We start from the raw sequence: 20,802 nt of genomic DNA on the forward strand, positions 1-20,802 counted from the left end.
CAGACAGACAAAATGGTGTAAAAAGATAGGTATGTGTATCAGCTTGCATCGAAAATAGCAGTGCTGTCTGTTTGGCACAGAGGTTAAGGCAGCCAGCTTGCAATCAGAAAGCTGCTGGTGCGATCCTTGCCTCAGGTGAGAGGGGTTGATTTTAATTTTATGTTTATTTATTGCCATTGAACAGATGCCTTATGCAAATCGATTTACAATAAATACATCTATCTAAGTAAGTGAATCATCTGTCCATCAGTAATCATAAGAAAAAATAATCTATGCCAAATCCAGGGTCCAGTTACAATGCTAGAAGAACATCATTTACTAGTCAGAAAGGCTTCAAACACCATTGTAGTTATGTCAGTTCTCTAATAAATTAGCCTATACCATCATTTTAAACATAAATTTTTTGATTAGATTCAATTTATTGCAGAGTAACAAGCATCAGACAACGGAATGCCGTAAAAAGTGTATATCAGAAGCGGGATTCGAACCCCCATCTTAAAAATAAGACTACAGATTGATGGCAGCAGCTGAAAGCACTCTGCCATCCCAGGGATCTGATAAATTACAGCCTGCTGCTGATATCACCACAGTAGTGAATGTTCATTTATTACAAAATCAACATAAAAAATAAGTAGGGGCTAGAATGACCTACGCATTTAATCTGTCAGCAATTTCTTGCCAAACCATTTCCCTCGCCTTGTTAATTGAGGCAGTATTGCACTTTTTTACATCTTATTTTCCGTCTTCATACAGATCAATAAGTAGGAGCTCTGCACTGTCAATTCCAGTCTAGTATCTTCTTTTCGACAATTGGCTCTTCTGGGCTCGTTCTCACTGCAGTCACTCGCCCAAATCGAGAATTTCCAATTCAGCCTTGCGTGAACATTGATGACACAAGGCTGATTCTCATTCGAGGAATCACTTGAGGCTTGAATCCCAATCGAGAGTTGCCTGAATGAGGCTTTCCTTTTAATTGCGAATATACTAATCAACGTACGTGGAATACCCCACTGGTCTTGTCTGCTTAGTGGGCATTCCCTGGAAGTAATGTTGGACCTTTAAATCTCTGTAGTGGCCCCTGACTCAGTAACCTGGACAAACAGGAAACGATCCTACGCTTGGTCTGGATCACTTCCTCTGGAAACAACGGATACATTAGGCTTAAACACCTTTAGGTCAATCACAGTATCAATCACTTAGTAGCCCGGATCTCTTAATTAATCCCACATGCAACACATGCGCAGCTAGACAGAAGCACTAGGGAACGGAACAGCATGTGACCTCTGACCAGACAGCCTGTGTCGTCATTTATAACGCTCACATATCATCAGTGACTTAGCTGATGCTTTAGTGCCTGAGTAAAGATTGTTTACGAGTAAAAAAGGCTGTAAGGAAGTTCAGGGGACGCAACTAAATTGTGTAATTTTAATTGTCAGGCACTGACCTTGAAATCTGTTGTGAGGTGTATCTTACAAGGATAACATGTTAGGATGTAATAACTCATTTGATCTTTCAACCAGAAGTTGAACAAATGTGACATGGTCTAGTGAAAAGGTCCGCATCACGGCAATTCTCAAGTCACGCAAATGACCAATGACCTGGGCTGTGTTCGGAATGGTATACTAGCATACTGCATACTCAATGAGTATATACTGCATACTGCCTACTAAATTCATAATAAGTATGCGAAAACCAGCCGACCATTTACACAGTATGCATACTGCCTCCCAGAATGCATTTCGCCGGGAGAGTCGAATTTAAACCTCCATTTTAAACCTCCATTAGCTAAAATATGTAATTTGTTAACATGTCATTTTATGAAGTTTTAATATGTTTTCAGGCGAGAAAGTAACCACATATATTCCCAAAATGTGTCCAGTTTACCAAAATAACCCGTTTATATATCTGATCTGACGATTTTTTGCGTCTTCTGTTTGCTAGCTGCGTTCGTAAATTCGCCCTGGAAATCTGATCAGCACTCATGGAATGCTTCTTGTCCAATCAAATTACCTGGTCCCTTTATGACGTTGCACCCAGTGTGCGCTCCGGCGCTCTCAGAGCGATTTTACGAACGCACCCTACGTGGCTTACCTTCACTTACGAAGTTCGACAGAAATATCGTAACATAATTACAACACGTTGTAAAATGATTTGGGGGGCCAATATCTTTAGCTAGCTCAAGTAACTAGCTTACTATAGTTGTCTTAACAGTTGGTAAAATAACATGATTAAAATAAATATATATGAGCAATAACATATCATGGGCAAGCACTACAACCAACTTGTCCGTCTGAAACTACAATACTGGGATCATTCGTGATTGGGTTACAAGCAGTCAAATACTAGGTGTGAACATGTGTGTAAGACACAAATAAACTTGGATTTCATGCATTTCAAGTGGCATATTTGTAATCATGACGACGGAGCCTTGTCTAAGAATGCATTTCACCATTCCCAGTATAGTGAAAATACCACCGCTCATCCGTGATCAGACTTAGCTGGGGTGCTGCAGCTGAAGAGTATCAAATAGAGTGCAAAAAAGCAGCATCTGCACACTCAAATCTGTGCAAAAAATGATGTTTATTGCAAGCTTTCGGTCCCCAGGCTATCGGACAATGTAAACAACAGCTGTATGACGGGTTTGTATGACGCAGTTTGACGAGGCTGAAAGCGCACAGGGTTGCCAGATGGGATTGACAATTTACAGCCTAAACTTTCTATAACCTCAAAATCAAGTAGCCCATTCGGCGGTAACCCGCCCCATCTGGCAACCCTGGACGCAACCCTGCAACCCTGGACGCGAAATGCATTTTGGGGATCTAGTATGCCAAAAGTGTCCATCGTAACAAACTTCAATTTTCCCGGAAGTATTGCTCGCATACTAAATTTCTCGCATACTCAAATCTCGCATACTGTACAGTGTGAACGCACTACATACTCAAAATCTACGTCATATATAGTATGAGTAGTATGCTAGTATGCTATTCCGAACACAGCCCTGGTCTGTGACTCGCTGCCACCTGAATTGGACTCCACCAATTTGCCTACCGGCAAAACAGATCCACCGACGACGCCATTGCCACTGCTCTACAGAGGCACAGCCGAGAGTATAACGACTGGGTGCATCACTGCCTGACATTGGCTACTGCATGGCAACTGCACTGCCCTCAACCGCTACAGAGGGTGGCGTGGACAGCCAAGCGCATGACTGGATGTAAGCTTCCCTCCATCCAGGATATATATATATGACAAATGGTGTGTCTGCAAAGCCCGGAGGATCATCAAAGATCCCAGCCACCCCAACCACAGCCAGTTCGAACCGATGCCTTCCAAAAGGTGAGGCCTCTTCCGGAGTCTCCGGGCCAAAACTCAGAGGCTAACAAACAGCTACTTCCCCCAGGCAATCAGGATCATGCAAAAGCCCACTGTAGATCATTGACTTGGGTGGGTGTTCTACTATAGTATATTTCTGTCTGTTTGTGCTAGTTAGCTTAAGCTACCGCCATAGTGTGCTACTGTCTGTTGCTTGCTTGTTAGCTACTGGTTGGTTTAGTGTGTTGCTACTACCTGTAGTAAGTATGTATGATTTTGAGTCCTCCTTACAGAGGGAGTGTGTTTATTAGTTTTGTGTTTTGAATCACTTGAAGTTAATTGTTTCACTCTTGTTTCATTGTTAACTGTTCATTACTTGGCTAGCTTTCTAATGTACTTAACCCTTTATTAATACATTAGATTCATTCGCTCTCCTTTTTTATAGAGTAATTTTCAGTTTAAGTGTTTCACGGAAACCTATTTTGTTACCCTTAGGTTATACAATAAATCTTGTTTTATTCTCCCATCTCCTCTGGTTCTTGTCCCCCCGGCTTTATCTTATTGTTACATCCCATATCCCTAGATCCTATATGGGGTTGTAACACACCACTAGTGTATCCTGTCTTACCTGTACTATTGTCACCGTTATCTTGTATTATGCCTATTATTCTTTGTCACTTATGTCCTGTACTACTGTTACTTTTTAAATCTTGAATTATGCTTGAATTATTATTGCCTTATGTCTTCTGCTGCAATGAAATGTCAGGAACTAAAGCCTAAGAATTTTACTCTCACACTCTAATCATTACACGAGTGTAAGAGAGTAACATTCTTATGCTTTAGTAATGTGATGTAACAATAAACTTGAAACTTAAATACTTATAATTTGTGTATTGGATTCATTGTATCGTCTGCTGTCCTGCTTCGTGGCTACTGGGTTATATACGTGGCTTATAAACAAACTTAAGTTTTAGGTCGTGTTCAAAAGCAAGGACTGTGATCATCTAATTATGTGTTTTTAGCATGTTGATGTTCTAAACATGCAGTTAGATGTTCATAGCTATGTTCTTTCTTAGCTGCTAGCTATAGCTACCAATGTGATGGTAGAAAACACGTCTGTTTTGATTCAGAGCGATTTTCTCTGGTATTTGGTTTGAGGTGTACCAATAGTATATATCAAATAGTCATATCGTCTTCAACTATGTTCAGTATGACACTGTATGACACATCATTTGAAATCTTACCATCTGCACTTTCATAATCTGTGTGTGGGGGGGGGGGGGGGGAATGACATTGCCCTTCTTGGGGACTTTTTCACCAGACACTGTCACATTTAGAACTGTTCAGAAACATAATCTCAGCTCATTTACACACAAGAAATGTGGACATCATTCGCAATTCACTCACAATCAGGAAAGACATGATCTGAAACACCCAGCAAACATTCAAAGAGTTGAGTTCACTTCAGTAGGGAACCCAATACTAAACCCTTAGACTACTCCAATATACCTTACATTAATTTGTCCAAATATTTATGATTTCTTCAAATGGGGGGACCACATACAGTACAGGCCAAAAGTTTGGACACACCTTCTCATTCAATGTGTTTCCTTTATTTTCATGACTATTTACATTGTAGATTATCACTGAAGGCATCAAAACTATGAATGAACACATGTGGAATGATGTACTTAACAAAAAAGTGTGAAATAACTCTAAATATGTCTTATATTTTAGATTCCTCAAAGTAGCCACCCTTTGCTTTTTTGTTGTTAATAAATTATTATTTTGTTGTTAATAAAATATATAATAATAATAATATTATATATATAATAACATATTATTATTAACACATATTATATTTAAGATTATTATTATATATTTTATTAACAACAAAAAAGCAAAGGGTGGCTACTTTGAGGAATCTAAAATATAAGACATATTTAGAGTTATTTCACACTTTATTGTTAAATACATAATTCCTGTGTTCATTCATAGTTAATGTTAATGGTAAACTTATGAAAATACCCTAGAATAAATGTGAAAGTAGTCACTTGGATGACACCAAGTCAGTGTGAAAAGGACATGTCACCAATTCTTTGTCACAAATCACATTTATCTTCATCACAGAACCCCACATTATCCTTAGAACACTTGCTTAAGTTACAAACTTATTTCTTTCTATTTAGGGGGCCAACTATGCTCAAGAGCTCCTCCAGAGGTCAAGGGTTCCATACAACTGGTTTAATGAGCTAAGAAATCTATTCGTTTTTCCCCATCGCTTCCACACATTTTCTCAAAACTCTTAACACAAATCCAGAAACTCACAAACAAAAGTCTAAACTCCACAAATCTATGGCAAAAGCAAACACTGCATTATGCAAAATAATAGGGGAGACATGAACTTGAGCTTTGCCTGCTCAGCCCAGATGCAAGCAACCTCACTTTGAGGAAGGGTTATAAGATGGTAATACCATAACAAGACAACAACATCGACAATGAAAAGCACAAACATCTTATTGGAAGGATTCAGACTTTAATTGAGATCCATTTGAAAAAATGTTTTACAAAAAGTAACATTCAAATTTTACATTTTTAAAAAACACAATAATCAATTAAAATAAGACAACATAATCAGTTAACTAAGTAAATGGCTTCTATAAACAATGTGAAGATAAGAATATACATGGATGCTACAAACACATAGTATGATAAAAAATTAACTAATAAATGGCATGATTGTATCCTTTTAGACTGAGTAACAGCTAGAAAACGAGCAGTGGTAAAACCTTAGAATTAGAATGCGTAGAATGAGTACAATTTAGCGCAACATTACATGGTGAGTGGACTGGTGGTTTATTGGGAGTTTATCCATTTGGAATGTTCAATTTATCCTTAGTGCTCATCACAAGATCTACCTGAATTCTGTGAATCTCTCAGTGTTCTTTCACATGTGCAACAATGGTAAATCTACTGTGCCACCATATTGGGACTGTGAATACCCTGTGGATTTCAGAAGTATGCGCATTCTACATATTCTAATTCTATGAGTGACACCAACCATGAGGCTTCATTCAGACAGGACCCAGACTTGTTAGACACAGAAACGGAATAAAATGTGAATATACAATAAAAGAATGTGGGAAAAAACAAAATAAAAACATAAATGAAGACACATTTGACTTGAGCAAGCACCACAACGGGCTTGTGTGGAGAGATGACCAAACATTCTTCTCAGACAAACTGGCTATGGGTAGACGTTGTTGCCCTTGGGCACGGATCTAGGATCCGCTTACCCTTCCCCAAATCCTCTCCTATTCCATTAGGGAAGACAACGCAAATCTGACCAGTCTATAAAGGCAATTCCATCCTACTCCGACAAACCTCTTCTATAGTACTTTACCAGAAGCAAGCATGACATAACATGGGTACGACAATAGGCAGACATTGGTGATAATGTACTGTCATAGTAGGTTATAACTAGTTCTATGTCATACCTGTGACAGTGTTATGGTCTTATGAAGGTGCTATGCCTTGCTGCTTCAAGTAAAGAGCTATCAATGCAATCCTCTCTAGAATCAACCGCTACTCTTTCTCAGTACACAGAACCCCCCACCCTAAAGACCCTCTCTAGAGTTTGATTAATATGTCAGTCAATCAATCAATAAATTGCTATATAGAGAAAGAGGGTTTAACTACTGTTCCTTTCCCTGACGCCTTCAACCTTCAGCATCATCATTATTTAACAGACATCTAACCCACAAGAATTACATCATCTGCAAAAGCTTAAAAAACATGCATCTCCAGCATTTTATACAACAGAGTATGATACAAAATAAGGCATTTCATTGAGTGATTATTCATGTGTTTGTTTGTGTGTGTGTGTGTGTCTGTGCGTGCATGTAATTGAGTGTGTTTGCGCATGTGTACATAGCAACCACATTTAATGTCATTTTTTGCCCTGCCTATAAAAAGACTGCAAAACGAACATAAAGTCATGATAACTCTTACTTAAAATATATATATTTGTCATATATATTTACGTATATATTCATATATATATATATAGAAAAAAAAACATAAAGAGGGGGGGGGAAGCCCAAGAGGTCCCTGTGGTAGGCCAGTTCATAAACCACACCCTCATTCCATGACCTCACCGGGCGCCAAAGTGACCAGCTGCAAAGGGATATCCTGATTGGCTAAGAGGTCACAGGTGGTTGATTGGAGGATGAGGGTGGTTCCATCGGCGGTGATGATGGTGTCAGTGTGGGGCGGAGACGAGGCGGAAACGCCACCTTTTTTGTTTGTATGAGTCTTTATGTGCTTGGCCAGATGGTCGCTACGCATGAACCTCTTGGAACACTCAACACACACAAACTTCTTCTCTCCTGTTGAGGGGCAAGGCAGAGGGATGAGAGCATGCATGCAATAACATTGCAAAAAATCAATTCTCCGTTAAAAAAAGGGGGATGTGTGTTTGTGTCAATGTTCTTACCCGTGTGTGTCCTCCTGTGCCTTTGTAGCTCGTCACTTCTGGTGAATCTCTTACCACAGAAGAGCCAGTTGCATACGAAGGGTCTCTCTCCACTGTGCCAACGCAGGTGGGCTCGCAGGTGGGAGGTCTTCCCATACACCTTCTCACAGCCCGGGATGTGGCAGATATGCTGCTTTTTCTTACCCATGCTCGAGCCTCTGGAAGATAAGAGAGAGAGGAGAGACAGTCAGAGAGACTTACACACATTGAACTACTAGCAGAGTAGAACAATTCCCTCTTCTCTGTGGTAGACAGGGATATTGCTCTTGGTTTACTGTTTTTTGTCTGTGTGTGCCTGCATGACCCACCTCCCTCCAGCCTCCTTGCAGTTGGGGCATGTGCAGGCTACTCTCCTCAGCCTCTTCCCCTCCCCACCAGGCGTGTCCATGTCCATGTCCCCCAATTGGGCACGCAGGTTGGACAGGTCACTAGTATTGAGGGTGGAGTCTCCACTGAGCTGCCACTCCTCTGAATCTGGCTCCTCCTTAATGTGGATGTCTGAGTAAAAAAATAATGAGTAGAAAGATAGGGGGAGAATGAGAGCATTATAATTTCTAACTCAGGGTTCCTGCAGGTTTCAACAAGTGAAATGTAAGACTTTTTAACACCACTTTTAATAGAATTGTAGACCTATTTCACAGCCATACCGGCAAAAAAATTATGAAGGAAAGAAGAAATAAGTCCCAGAATGACATACAAAGTAATTTTATTCACGTTTAGGATAAGAACGAACATAACAGTAAATGTACTCATGTTCAAATAAGAACAAACATAACAGTAAACAGAACTGGTGCCCCATTGACATAAGGTTTGGCAGAGTTGTGTAATGTGTGGAGTCCACAGCTCCCCACGGCAACAAGCTGAGCACCTCCATACTGTTCTGCATGCTCTTGCTGGAGAAGTTCGAAGAATTTTCCGCTTACATTGGGCCCATCCATCAAGTTGGACACCAGGCTCCACACAAGTTGGTCCACACACACCTAACAACATTTTTTATTTAAAAACAGAATAGATCACATTTTGCCATAGCATTGAACATGAAACAAGACTAAGCAGACCTAGTTAAAACAATAATTAAAATAAAATAAAAATAATCATCAATAATCTATTGATTAGTTACTTTGACATAACATTGCTAATGAAAAGAATCAATGAATGTGACAGTCAAAATTAAGTAATATTTGCTAACAAATAAACATTTACTCAAGTTGGTCCACACACTCGTGAGAAATAATTCTGTAATTTAAGCTATTTTATCTAGTATTGTGCGAGCAATAGAAATGAATAAAGACATTGATAGAATAGGCTAACTTACATTGTCATTGTTCTATATGCAACTGTTATATGCAACAGAACAGATCACACAGCATTGTTAATATTTGAATTTGAGTCTAATACCAATGAGTCTAATACCAATACTTGCTAAATAAATATACATATTTAATTATCAATATTTCATTACTTACTGTGACATGTTCAACCAAGTCCCGCGCTGTTGCATGTCCATCATCAGAACGAACGGGCCATTGTTTTCTTGAGACGAGGGCTGCGTTCGTAAATCCGGTCTGGAAATCTGATCAGCAGTCATGGAATGCCTCGTCCAATCCAATTACTTGGTCCCTTTATGACATTGAGCCCAGTGTGCCCTCCGGCGCTCTCAGAGTGAATTTACAAACGCAGCCGAATTCTCTCGATGTGCTCTGCTAAACTTTTGTGATGTATGACATTTTGTCATCACCGCACACAAAGGTTTTCGTGATATCGGAATCTGGGAACAGGTTTTTAAAAAGGATTGGTGTTTGGCTGCAGGATTTAGCACCCACAGCACCTCCACTAGCTCAAGCATGTCTGGGTGTTCTCCGAAAAGCTCTCACCGGGGGCTTTATTGGTTCCAGACCTATTTCTATACTATTGTTGGGGGCAGCGGGAGGGAACTGAGTACCATACTGCGTACGTTGTAGACCGAACATTTCCCCCAAACACATTTAAAAGCGATACAGAGAAGTTATCGCAATTTCCTAATCCAACTACATTTTTAAGACTTACCAGCTCATATTTAAGACATGTTAACTCATATTTGTGGATATATTTAAGGCCTTACATTAGGATTTGCTAATGTAAGACTTTATTATAAAATGCACATTATATTAAATGTTAATGAACTAACGAAAACACACTAAAAATAGAGAAACTACTGACTCCAAGGTGAGCGAGAAAGATATCATTAATATGGCAGTCTGAAGAATACTGTTCCTTACCAGCAGGACTGCCTGCGTCCTCTCCCTGGGTGTACTGTCCAACAGAGTTGACTGTGACGGTCTGGAGGCTAGGGAGGCTGATCTGCCCTCCCTGCCCCAGTGGGAGGGTCTGTACTGGGGACAGAGTCAGCTGCTGGGCTTGCCCCTGGCCCTGGGGCAGCTGGAGACCCTGGAGGCTCTGAACACCCTGAACCTGGAACAAGGACAACGAGAGAGAGAGAGAAGCAGAGAGGGAGTTACACACACTTGCACAGGAAAATCAAACTGTCTGACAAAGACTCAAAAGTGGTCAAATTGTCTCTCGCTCTCTCATGCACACACACTACCTGGAAGGTCTGCCACTGGATCTGTCCTGAGGCAGAGACTGTCTGGGCCTGGATGAGAAACGTTCCTGGGTTGACCAGCTGCACACTCTGCATAGTCTGGGACAACTCCTGGCCCTGGTTTTCCCCCGACAGCTGGAGGATGGGCTGGGAGAGGGACGAGGAGTTGGCGGTGGAGACCTGGATTGCATAGGATCATACAGCAGAGGGAGTTTGGCTATTGCAGTTTCAACACAGAAGCATGTGCACACAACTTCTACAATTCTATACAGTGTAATATGACAATAGCCATGTTAGCACCACCTTAGGTCATGTTGAACAATTTGACTGTTGTAAAGAAGGTTGCAACCGTGGCCTACTATGGTTCTAACCTGGATGTGCTGCAAGTGGTTGTTGGAGTTGTAGTTCTCTGAGGGGTCAGCGACTCCAGCAGACACAGCTGTAGCTTGAGTCAGAACACCTGTCCCGTCGATGGTCTCTGGGAGATGGGAGGAAGAGGAGGAGGAGGAGGTGGTGGTAGTTGGCACATAGAGGTCTTGGTTAGCATCGCTAACCGACATTAGCGTCTGTTTGGCTCCGCTGTCCAGCCCCTGGTTCTCAAGCGAGTGACCGCCCATGATCAGCTGACCATCGGCAGTTACCCCAGTGACGCCCGTTGCTATTGTCTGAGCGCCCGTCAGCCCTAGCGACTCCAGGTCGAGGCTGTTTATCGGGACAAACGTGATGTTTCCAGGCAAACCGCTATAGCCCCCGCTTAATGAGACTCCTTGAATCTGTTGCATGTGCCCAGTCTGTGTCAGGAGGTCGGTGGAGGTTGTAGTGGCAACACTGATTCCTATGCTGCCGTGGCTACCATCCTGAATAAGTTGGATCTGTCCTGTGCCATCGTCCAATCCCTGCGCTGAGAAGCTTGTCAGTGTTCCGTCTGCATTGTGGATCTGGGGAATGACCTGATGGAGAGAGGAGATACATGTTCAGTGCCTCTCTTACTGTGGTAGATGTGTATAGAGCAGTGAAACTCAATCCTGGTACTACAGAGTCGCAGTGGGTTTAGGTTTTCATCCCTGCCCAGATGAATCACATATTATTGAACTACTCGACTTATCTTCAAAACCTTAATTAGCTAGCACAGGTGTGTCACTGCTGAGCTGGGACAAAGGTCTGCAGTACTGAGTATAGGTTCTACCTGATACTGAATGCTGGACACTCCGTTGGCTGAGCCATCATTTCCGGATGCTGTGACATAGATGGGCTGGTTAGACATACTCCCAAGGGGAAGTACGTACTGGCCGTTGGTTGTGACGATTCCCGAGTTTGGAATATGGACAATTTCCTGCTCCTCCTTCACAGTAGTCAGCACCTCCCATCGGTCTGAACCTGTTAGCTGTATGGCCGACATATCTGTGGTCTGATAGAGAGGGGGCCGCATCTTAGAATGGGTGACGTAATTAACAAAATAGAAAAAAGGGAGAAAAAAGGGAAAGGCTAGAGGCATTAAATAAAGTTTACAGTGTAAAGATAGAGATGGAAGGAATAGCATTCCATATTTTCCAGTTTGTGAAAAAACATTTCAGACTACATATCAATATCTGGTCTAGTCATTGTTGCATAATACATATACAAACAGACATCTGTTCATACATCTCTTTCATTCAGAAACCTGACAAGAATTGTGACTTACACAGGGTCAACAACAACATGCTATGCATCTCTTCAATGCCACAATTCCCGTCACCAATTAACATTGACGGCAATGTCAGACACACCACATCACTGACAAAACGATAACGGAGCAACTAACGATATTGCAAAGCCATCATATTGATCCATAATGTACCCCTCGAGCCCAGAGTACTATCGGCGAGCCGACTGAAGTGACTGACTACTAGTGTCCTACCCACTATGGGCGGGTTTTAGAGGGGTAAAGTGGGTGGCCGTTATTGCGGGGAACACAGGAAGTGTACGGCTTTCACCCCCTGCTTCAACATTTAAAACGTGAGAACTTCATGCTTGCTAAAAACATCCTGCATTTATAGATGGGAGAACACGAAGGACAAGCTAAAATGTCGGATACCTGGGTTTCCGCTACGACGCCGTGTTGCAGAAACTCGCTTTGACTGCTGTCCACGTCCGCGGACGCCATTTCTCCTTGTTTCAGAGGCGCTCCGGCGCTAGCAGGGAGAGAGAGGGGGAAACTGAGAACAAAACACAACACAAAGCTGATAAGGCCGTAAAGAAACATCAAACTGCGGTCGTCGAAGACTTGATCGCGAAACGAAACTTCACAGCGATGATTTAAAGTAGATTTCAACACAGATCGAATGTTTACTTTGTTAACTATGGCTAGCTAGTTAGCCCAACAAGCTAGCATAGGGCTCCTGCAAAAGATTAAAATACGTAGCTGGCTTTGCTTAATGGTTGTACAAACTCACCGGTAGGTCTATGCTTCGATGGGCTAAATGTTACGTACCAGTCATAGCGTGAATGGTAATAATCGGAAGAGTATCTGATCAACTAAACTCCGAGCATGATTATTTTGTATCAAAGGCGGGCTAGTGTTGATCGGTGAATTCGGGTCGATTTTTTTCTATTTTGATTGACGGTGCGGGAAACACAAAAAGGTGGGGCTAACAAGCTTGACCGTCAAAATTTGCATCACGTCACAGGAAGTCCCGCCGTTCTTCTCTAACGTAATTGGTTAGCTAAAGGGTTTGGTGAGCCTTCTATGGTCTGCCAACACGTCAATCGTTTTTTTTTTTTTTTTTCGTACACGGGTTTCCTGTTTGTTGTTGGACACCTACGAACGCGAACTAAGGAATCTTCTTTGGAATGAAATGGCTGTGGAAGTTCTGCAGGAAAAAAACAAAAGAGCGGCCTCTCCATTGTTGTTTATAATGTATTTCCGCATCTGCGTAATACATTCCTCACTATTATTGCTGCATACGTTGTCGCAGCTTGCTAAGTTATCTTACACAACTGAGCAATTTATAAAGTCGCATACTATATTTGTGATGCTTGCAAGCATACCGTAGTCATAGACAGCATTACATTTTTGAACTCCATTAGTGCCGTTCAGTCTACATCCGTATAGTACACTGATGCCAACAACCCACACATAACTTCACCGCTGATCAGTAAACTAGTGTGGAATGTGTTGTGGTGCAAGAGTTCAGGGATCCATAGTGAAGGACAGCTTTCTGGTGGGACGGCAAGGAGCAGGAGGTGGAGTAGACTCAGGCGGGACGAATTCAAGAACTGGAGTCTAGTTTTGAGGGGCACAGATAAGCACTAAGAGGACAACACAAGATCTGAGGCTGATGCAAACTGTAAAACTGATACATGAAACAGGAGGGAATCAGCATAAAGCAGGTGGCCTGAGACCCCTGGCACATCTAGAGAGAAGGTCAGCGCCCGATCAGACCAGAGCCACTCAGTCACAGGCCAGCCCGCCCGGGGGACATCAGGGGGGGCAACTGCATGAGCCTGAGATGCCCAGACCCAGCACCGCGACCACCCCAGCCCGCACAGTACTGGGCTGTACGCCTGCACTCAGGGCTTACAGTAGAGGCCCCAGCCAACCCAAGCCTGCACATCTATTGATCATTAAACTAATGATCTATAGATGTCTTTTATAAGCTCAGCTCATCTGCACATTTATTACCTGTTTTTCATGTCTTCTCACTGAAAATAAATAAATAAACTGTATGTTAAGGGGAGACATGAACATCTGCTATTCACAAACTGTCATGAGGTGGCTTGTGCAAACAGTCTGTGGCGACTGGCGACCAGGCAAGAGATGAGCCCCCTCAGAAAATAATTGTCTATACTATAGTATACCACACCCTCACATCGCATATTTCAGTACAGACAGTCTGACACACAAGATCATGGTTGACTCGTTTTATTGAGTGGATGGACACATCTAGGCTGTACATGTGTTTCCTTGGAGATTGCTGTCAGGACCTGGCACTTAATTACCTTTGATCACAGATTTGGTTTTGTGGTTGTGTCACAATACTCTCAGTATGTTTTGTGTTGTTTCCTTGCTTCCTTTCCTTCATCACTTAGGTCCTTTCAGATTTGGTCCCAAAGAGAGAGGTGGTAACGAAATGAGGCAAGGAAAAAATATGTATAGACAACAGGGTCCTGCCCAGAGGATCTGGGTATTTATATATCATTCAAAACGCTGCAAAAAAGCTTTCTGTGTGGGGAATGGTGGTGGGAGGATTAGATATAATACAATGAGTAGGTGTGTGGGGGCAGAGGCAGGATCCTCCCAAGCCAAAACAGAAAAAGAGAAATCATGAGGCAGCAAGGATGGTGCTTTCTGGTCAGGCGATGTCATACACCTGCTTAACTTGTTCTAAAATGATAACAATAATCATTCCCTGGTCAGAGATCTCAGGTCAGTCCTGGCTCTCAGGCCCACAGTGTGATGGTTTTATTCTCCCATTTACTCAGTGGTTGGGGTGTATTAAATCAATAGAAAAGCTCCAGATGTTGCAGATCAAAACATACATTTATAAATGTGAATGTTTTTCTGTGCTCCACCTGGAAAGTTACATTTATATCTGTAGAGCTCTGAACAAGTCAACCACATGAATGAAGCTCCCCTCAGTTCAGAACTAGGACACCAGGTGAACATGATCCATTGAAATGCCAGATAGGGGGAAGAAAACCAACGGACACTTTGGCACTGCGAGCCTGATTGGATTGGACTGGGTCCCTGTGGGAGTCGTCTGATCACATTACTTCTTCTTCGCGTCCTTCGGCGCGTTGGGTGTATTGAATTTGAAAAATATAATGTCTCCGTCTTCCACAATGTGGTTCCTGCCCTGCTGCCTGTATTTGCCAGCAGACTGAGGGAAAGTGAGAGAAAATCATATGACATATTCAACAGTGCTTGGGATGGATTACTTCTCAGGGATTAGTGTTGGTGTGGTACAATTGTTTATCTTTAGGTTAAATAAAGATATACATATATATACATTTTGGGGGGGTACAGGAAGTGGACAAACCAGAAAGTAACCAGGAACAAACCCACACTTTTCATGACACCACTTAGGCCTAGGCTACACGAAGACAAAACGCAGACGAAACGCAATTTAGATCTCTGACCACACAAGTGTTTTCTCATTGTCGCACAAAAGAGTCTCTGGCCACATGGAACCGCGTACTCAGGTACACTTAAGGTTGGGTACCGAAAACCGGTACCGGTATAGTACCGGTTACTTTACATTCGGTACCTACCGAACCGAATTGCAACAGAGATTTCGGTTCCTCGTTTCGGTTCCTCTCTCTCGCCCCCTGGTGTCCGAAACGGACGTTATATGCAACAATCAACAGCACGTGACATCGCCCGTTAAAGTTCCACTTGTGTAGTGATGATGAGCTGAGCAGTTGAGTGACAAAGAGTTGTGCCTCAGCAATAAAAAAGTAAAAAGCTGTTTAATGTTGTCGACCGTGTTATTATATAGCTTAGCTATATATATATATATATATATAATTTTATTTTTTTATCAAAAGTACCGATTTAAGTACTGTTTACTGTTTTTAAAGTATCGGTTTGGCACCGGTATCAGATAAAACCCAAACGATACCCAACCCTAGGTACACTGGGCATGCGCGCACTGGTAGACCCAGAAAATGGTTCAAATATAATTGAGACAGTACCGTAAATTAATAGAAATTCATTCATTCATTGTTTGGTAGTATTGTCAACTCCCGATCAATCTCCTCTCCACTTACATTACGTCTGCATCCAAGATATGGCATGTATATGTTCATCTGTGTAAATTTAGGTTGTATAAAAAGAGCTGATGCATAATAAACTTTATTATAATTGTTGAAGTGCCTCTTGCTAAGATGTTTCTAAGACGATAAATAATATCACAGCACTGGTTTATCAAGTGTAGGCTATTTATAGCACAAGACACAAGACGCTGAATGGTTGGGTCGCACACAATGCGCACATACATCAATCAACCAAACTTTATTTATAAGCATATGGATGTTACGTGTCTAATGCCTAGACCTTTGATGCGCACACTTGTTACTTGCCGCTTTCATAATCTTATTTAGCCTATATAGCACAAGTCATGCATTGAATGTAACCTCAAGTGCTGAACAGTATTAAGTAAACCACAATACATTTGTGCGTGTCCGCGTCATCGTTATCGAAAAATGCACCCAATCGCCGACCACACGACTCTGAAAACGATATGGAAACACCCTCCCAGCGTTATCGTCTCGTCACCGTCTCAGCTCACGAATTCGGCAGAGTCGTGTAGCTGTGAGGTGCAAACGATATCAGATCATTGCCGTTTCAGTCAAATCCGGCGCCGTGTAGCCTATGCCTTAAAACATACTCTCTCACACCTCGACCTAAACAACTCACACATCCGCCTGTGCACATACCTTGACAGCGTTCTCACTGCCTTCCTCTTTGAAGTCACTGAACTTCATGATCTCAGCCATGATGAAGCCTTTCTCAAAGTCTGTGTGGATCTTCCCTGCTGCTTGAGGCGCCCTGCTGCCTTTCTGTTGGATCCCCCAGGAAGGAACACGCCATTAACACAAGAAAACAATAATGTGGGAAAAGACACTGCTTGAATAGGTGGAATAAGTGTGAGAGTTAACATAATTATGTAATTGTTGATTATTTTATTTAATTCTAGTTGTTGTCATTTAGTTGTTTATGCTTTGGCATCTACCAATGCATTTCTGGCCATTAAAGCACATTTGCATGAATCAAGAGAGAGTGCAGAATGAGAACAGAGAGAGGGGATAAAATGAGACTTACTCTGATGGTCCATGCTCGCACCTCGTCTGGACCTGCAGTAAAGAAGTACTCCAGCTGCAACGCTGCATAGCCCGCCTTGATGATCTTAGTCAGCACACTGTAAAAAATACACAAAATCATTATTTTCTGTGAAAAACATTTAGCTAAAAAGAGCTATATGGTATACAAACACTAGTTTGTGGGATAGAGTACTGTTGTGTGTGTGTCTGTCTTTGTCTCACCTCTGTGTCTTCTGCTCCTCGCAGTACTTGTTTCTCTCCTCGTCACTCATTTCCTGTAGTTTACTCTCCAGACATCCACTCACAGGGATGACCAGGGCACCAGGGTCATGGGCATCCACCCACTCCTTAATCTTAATCAACCTGGGGAGAATGTACCAATGGGTACAAACCATTACACACATGTTTGGAATAACAGAAGATTGGTGAAGAGGTTGACCTTCCTGAGACATGTAAACTCAAATATCGCCTCAGACCTTGAGGATGTCCTCTTGGCCCAATGGTAGACACTTCCACGTCGGAGACTCGGGTTCTAACCCTGCCCATCACGCACACACACACGCACAAGGGGTGGAGGAGGGGGCCCACTCACCACTTGTTCTTTTTCCTGATGTAGTCTTTCTCTGAAAGGTTGACCAGGTAGACCATTGGCTTGGAAGTCAGGAACAGGTATTTATTAAGGACGTCAATCTGCAGTAACAAAGGGAAAGGGATATACGTACATGTAGAGATACAACATCTACACAAGGGAGTTTGTCAAACCTTGGCCGTACCTCCTTTTCGTTCCAATCATGGTAGAAGCGGATGTGTTTCTTCTCCTCCTCCAACCATTGCTTTACCTTGAGCATGATGTCCTGAGAGACGTCAACAGGAGAGAAGGGTAGAATAAGACAGATTATTGACAGGACTTAATTTCAAAGTGAGTATTTTAGTATTTACGCACACATGGAGCAGTGTTTCCTCTATATGCATTGATTTGTGGCGGGCCGCAGCTGTAGCCTCGGGATATCTTGATATTTGATCACCTGCTATATAAAATCACCTGCCCGACTTTAATGGCTTAACCTTAAAAAACTAAAAAAATTGCACGTCTTTGTTTTGCGCGTTTCATGCACGCGGAAAGATTTGTGCGCACGTCGTGCGCCCCAAAAATGACCCCCCCACCACTAATGTGAAAAATCCTGGAGGAAACACTGCATGGAGACATAACAATCACATAACGCAGTCTAGTTTCAGACATTCTATCAACCTGCAGGCAAATCAGGAATACGAACGCATGCCTATCTACTCACATATTCTGGTTTTAGTTTCTTGTCCCCTCCCCTGACAGCTGCCTTATCCAGTTTGTCCAAGATTGGACCGATCGCCTCCTCATCCTTCAGTCTCAGCTCCTCGTGGATGATCTCTATGTCTCTCACTGGGTCAACATTCCCCTCCACATGGATAATATCATCATCCTCAAAGGCACCTGAGAGAGAGACACACACACACACGTCTGAAGTCTGAACTCTGTGTATGCATGTGTGTGTGTTTATTGATGTATGAGTTAGACTTACGAGTCATGTGGAAGATACCATCACAAGCACTGATGTGAGAGAGGAAGTTGTTTCCTAGTCCCTGTCCTGCATGTGCTCCTTTCACCAACCCAGCAATATCCACAACATTCAGAAACGCTGGAACCTTACTGTACAGAGAGTGAAAGAAATTATATTATAGGGTTCCCACACCTTCTGAAACATCACATTTTTAGATGGTATCTTCTAAGACCTTGATTTTTTTTTCTCTAATTCACAAACTTTCAAGGATTTCAAGGGCCCGTGGGAACCCTGTATATACACTGATGAGCTAAAACATTATAACCACCTGCCTAATGTGCTAATATGCGGTTGGTCCTCCCCCAAACACCTGCCCGTTCACTCCCCTTTTCCACCTCTGCTGGCCGACTAGCCCCACCGCCTCTATGTGGATGCAACAGTCACGCTACCCGGTCACAGCTTTTCACTGTGCTGGCATCCTGCTGCTGGAACAAGCTTCTTACTGCTGTCAGGACTGCAGAGTCATGCTCTATCTTCTGCCATAGACTGAAGACCTATCTCTTCAGGCTACACTTTAACTGTCCATCCATCCCCTCTACTGTAAATAATAATACATTTGATATCCTGTAAGTTGCGAGGTAGAGCCGCTAGCACATCACACAGATGCTCAATCGTTTCAGAGATGCTCTGACCCAGTCGTCTGGCCATAACAATTTGGCCCTTGTCAAAGTTGCTCAGTTCTTCGCTCCTACCCATTTCTCCTGCAACTTCCAGAACAGACTGTTCACTTGCTGCCTAATATATCCCACCCCTTGATAGATGCCATTGTAACAAGATAATAAAAGTTAATGTAATTTCAGTGGTCATGTTTTGGCTCATCGGTGTGTGTACACACACACACACACACACACACACACACACACACACACACACACACACACACACACACACACACACACACACAGAGCTGTTAAACACACCTGAGAGGTTTGTGGACCTGGCAGAGGTATTCGTAGCGTTCGTCAGGTATGGGCACTCTGCTCTCATTGGGGTCAATGGTGCAAAAAGGAAAGTTCTCAGCAGGAGCCTGGCTTTTGGTCAGCACGTTAAAGAATGTGGACTTCCTGAAATGAAAAGAGACAGTTACAGTCACCACAGTTTGATAACTTCTGCTGTCATATTATGGCCGCTGTCGAAATACCTGTGAAATGCATCGCAGCTTACACCCCCTTCAATCTATATAGTGAGACCCCCAGTGTGGTAAACATACCCAACATTTGGTAATCCTACGACTCCAATCTTCAGAGAAGTTCCAAAACGTCCAATGAGCGGTGGCTGTTTTGGCCCCTCTCCTTTCTTTGGAGGCATCTATAACAACGCAAAACCACGCCAAAATTATTGCATCACCCTCTCCGCAAGACGAGAACAGCTGAGCTGGGTGGGTGGGTGCATGGGACACAACCTAGCAAATAATATAGCCTATTAAACGCATTGTCTACATGACAGGAAAATACAGTATTTTAGTATTTTAATGTTACCGTCGTTTATACTACATTATTATGTTCAGCTGCTACAACTTACACTATCATAACTACTGTAGCTTATTAGCTAACTGCCTACCTACCCAACAGACATTCAACCATGTGGGGCAACATAGACCCATTCATTTTTGCTTGTCGACATGCTAGCAGATAGCTCGGTAGATATGTCAAGCCATTGCTAACGCAAATTATACTGACTATTACGCCCGAAAATGATCAAAAGATTATCATTCATTCAAAAAGCAATCAGTTCATACAACCTTGATGTTTATTTGATGTTAACCGGTGAGTTAGGAGCTGGATTCCTGTTGGAATGTGATCACACTGCTCCTCAGCTGGACGTGAGCAGCGAAAGAAGGGACAGCATATCGGAAGTGTTGTGACTTCCAGAGCTCTAATTGGACAGAACGCACGCATGCGCTCTCAAGGCGAGATGGCGGCTTATATCCACGGAAAAAAGCACACCGACTGATTATTCCGTCTGCGACTTTTTCATTC

The 20,802-nt window shown here is 42.5% G+C and overlaps 2 protein-coding genes across 2 annotated transcripts; both read right to left on the reverse strand.

The window, feature by feature from the left end:
* Positions 1-7,408: 7,408 nt before the first annotated feature.
* LOC308162475 (transcription factor Sp3-like) lies at positions 7,409-12,966 on the reverse strand. Its single transcript, XM_080536626.1, has 9 exons — positions 12,860-12,966; positions 12,502-12,622; positions 11,614-11,835; positions 10,799-11,377; positions 10,431-10,607; positions 10,105-10,297; positions 8,155-8,344; positions 7,808-8,004; positions 7,409-7,700 (listed from the first exon to the last, which is right to left on the reverse strand). Exons 2-9 carry the CDS (start codon positions 12,568-12,570, stop codon positions 7,453-7,455), a joined length of 1,875 nt encoding a protein of 624 aa, XP_080392752.1. The 5' UTR covers positions 12,571-12,622; positions 12,860-12,966; the 3' UTR covers positions 7,409-7,452.
* Positions 12,967-14,318: 1,352 nt separating this feature from the next.
* Positions 14,319-20,670, reverse strand: LOC308161859 (obg-like ATPase 1). The gene is made up of 11 exons (XM_080535936.1): positions 20,565-20,670; positions 20,034-20,131; positions 19,744-19,887; positions 18,785-18,912; positions 18,521-18,696; positions 18,002-18,082; positions 17,821-17,918; positions 17,451-17,591; positions 17,230-17,326; positions 16,845-16,967; positions 14,319-15,286 (listed from the first exon to the last, which is right to left on the reverse strand). Exons 2-11 carry the CDS (start codon positions 20,129-20,131, stop codon positions 15,176-15,178), a joined length of 1,197 nt encoding a protein of 398 aa, XP_080392062.1. The 5' UTR covers positions 20,565-20,670; the 3' UTR covers positions 14,319-15,175.
* Positions 20,671-20,802: the final 132 nt, after the last annotated feature.

This window comes from Nansenia antarctica (assembly GCF_963989245.1).
Source record: "Nansenia antarctica genome assembly, chromosome: 1".
NCBI lineage: Eukaryota > Metazoa > Chordata > Actinopteri > Argentiniformes > Microstomatidae > Nansenia > Nansenia antarctica.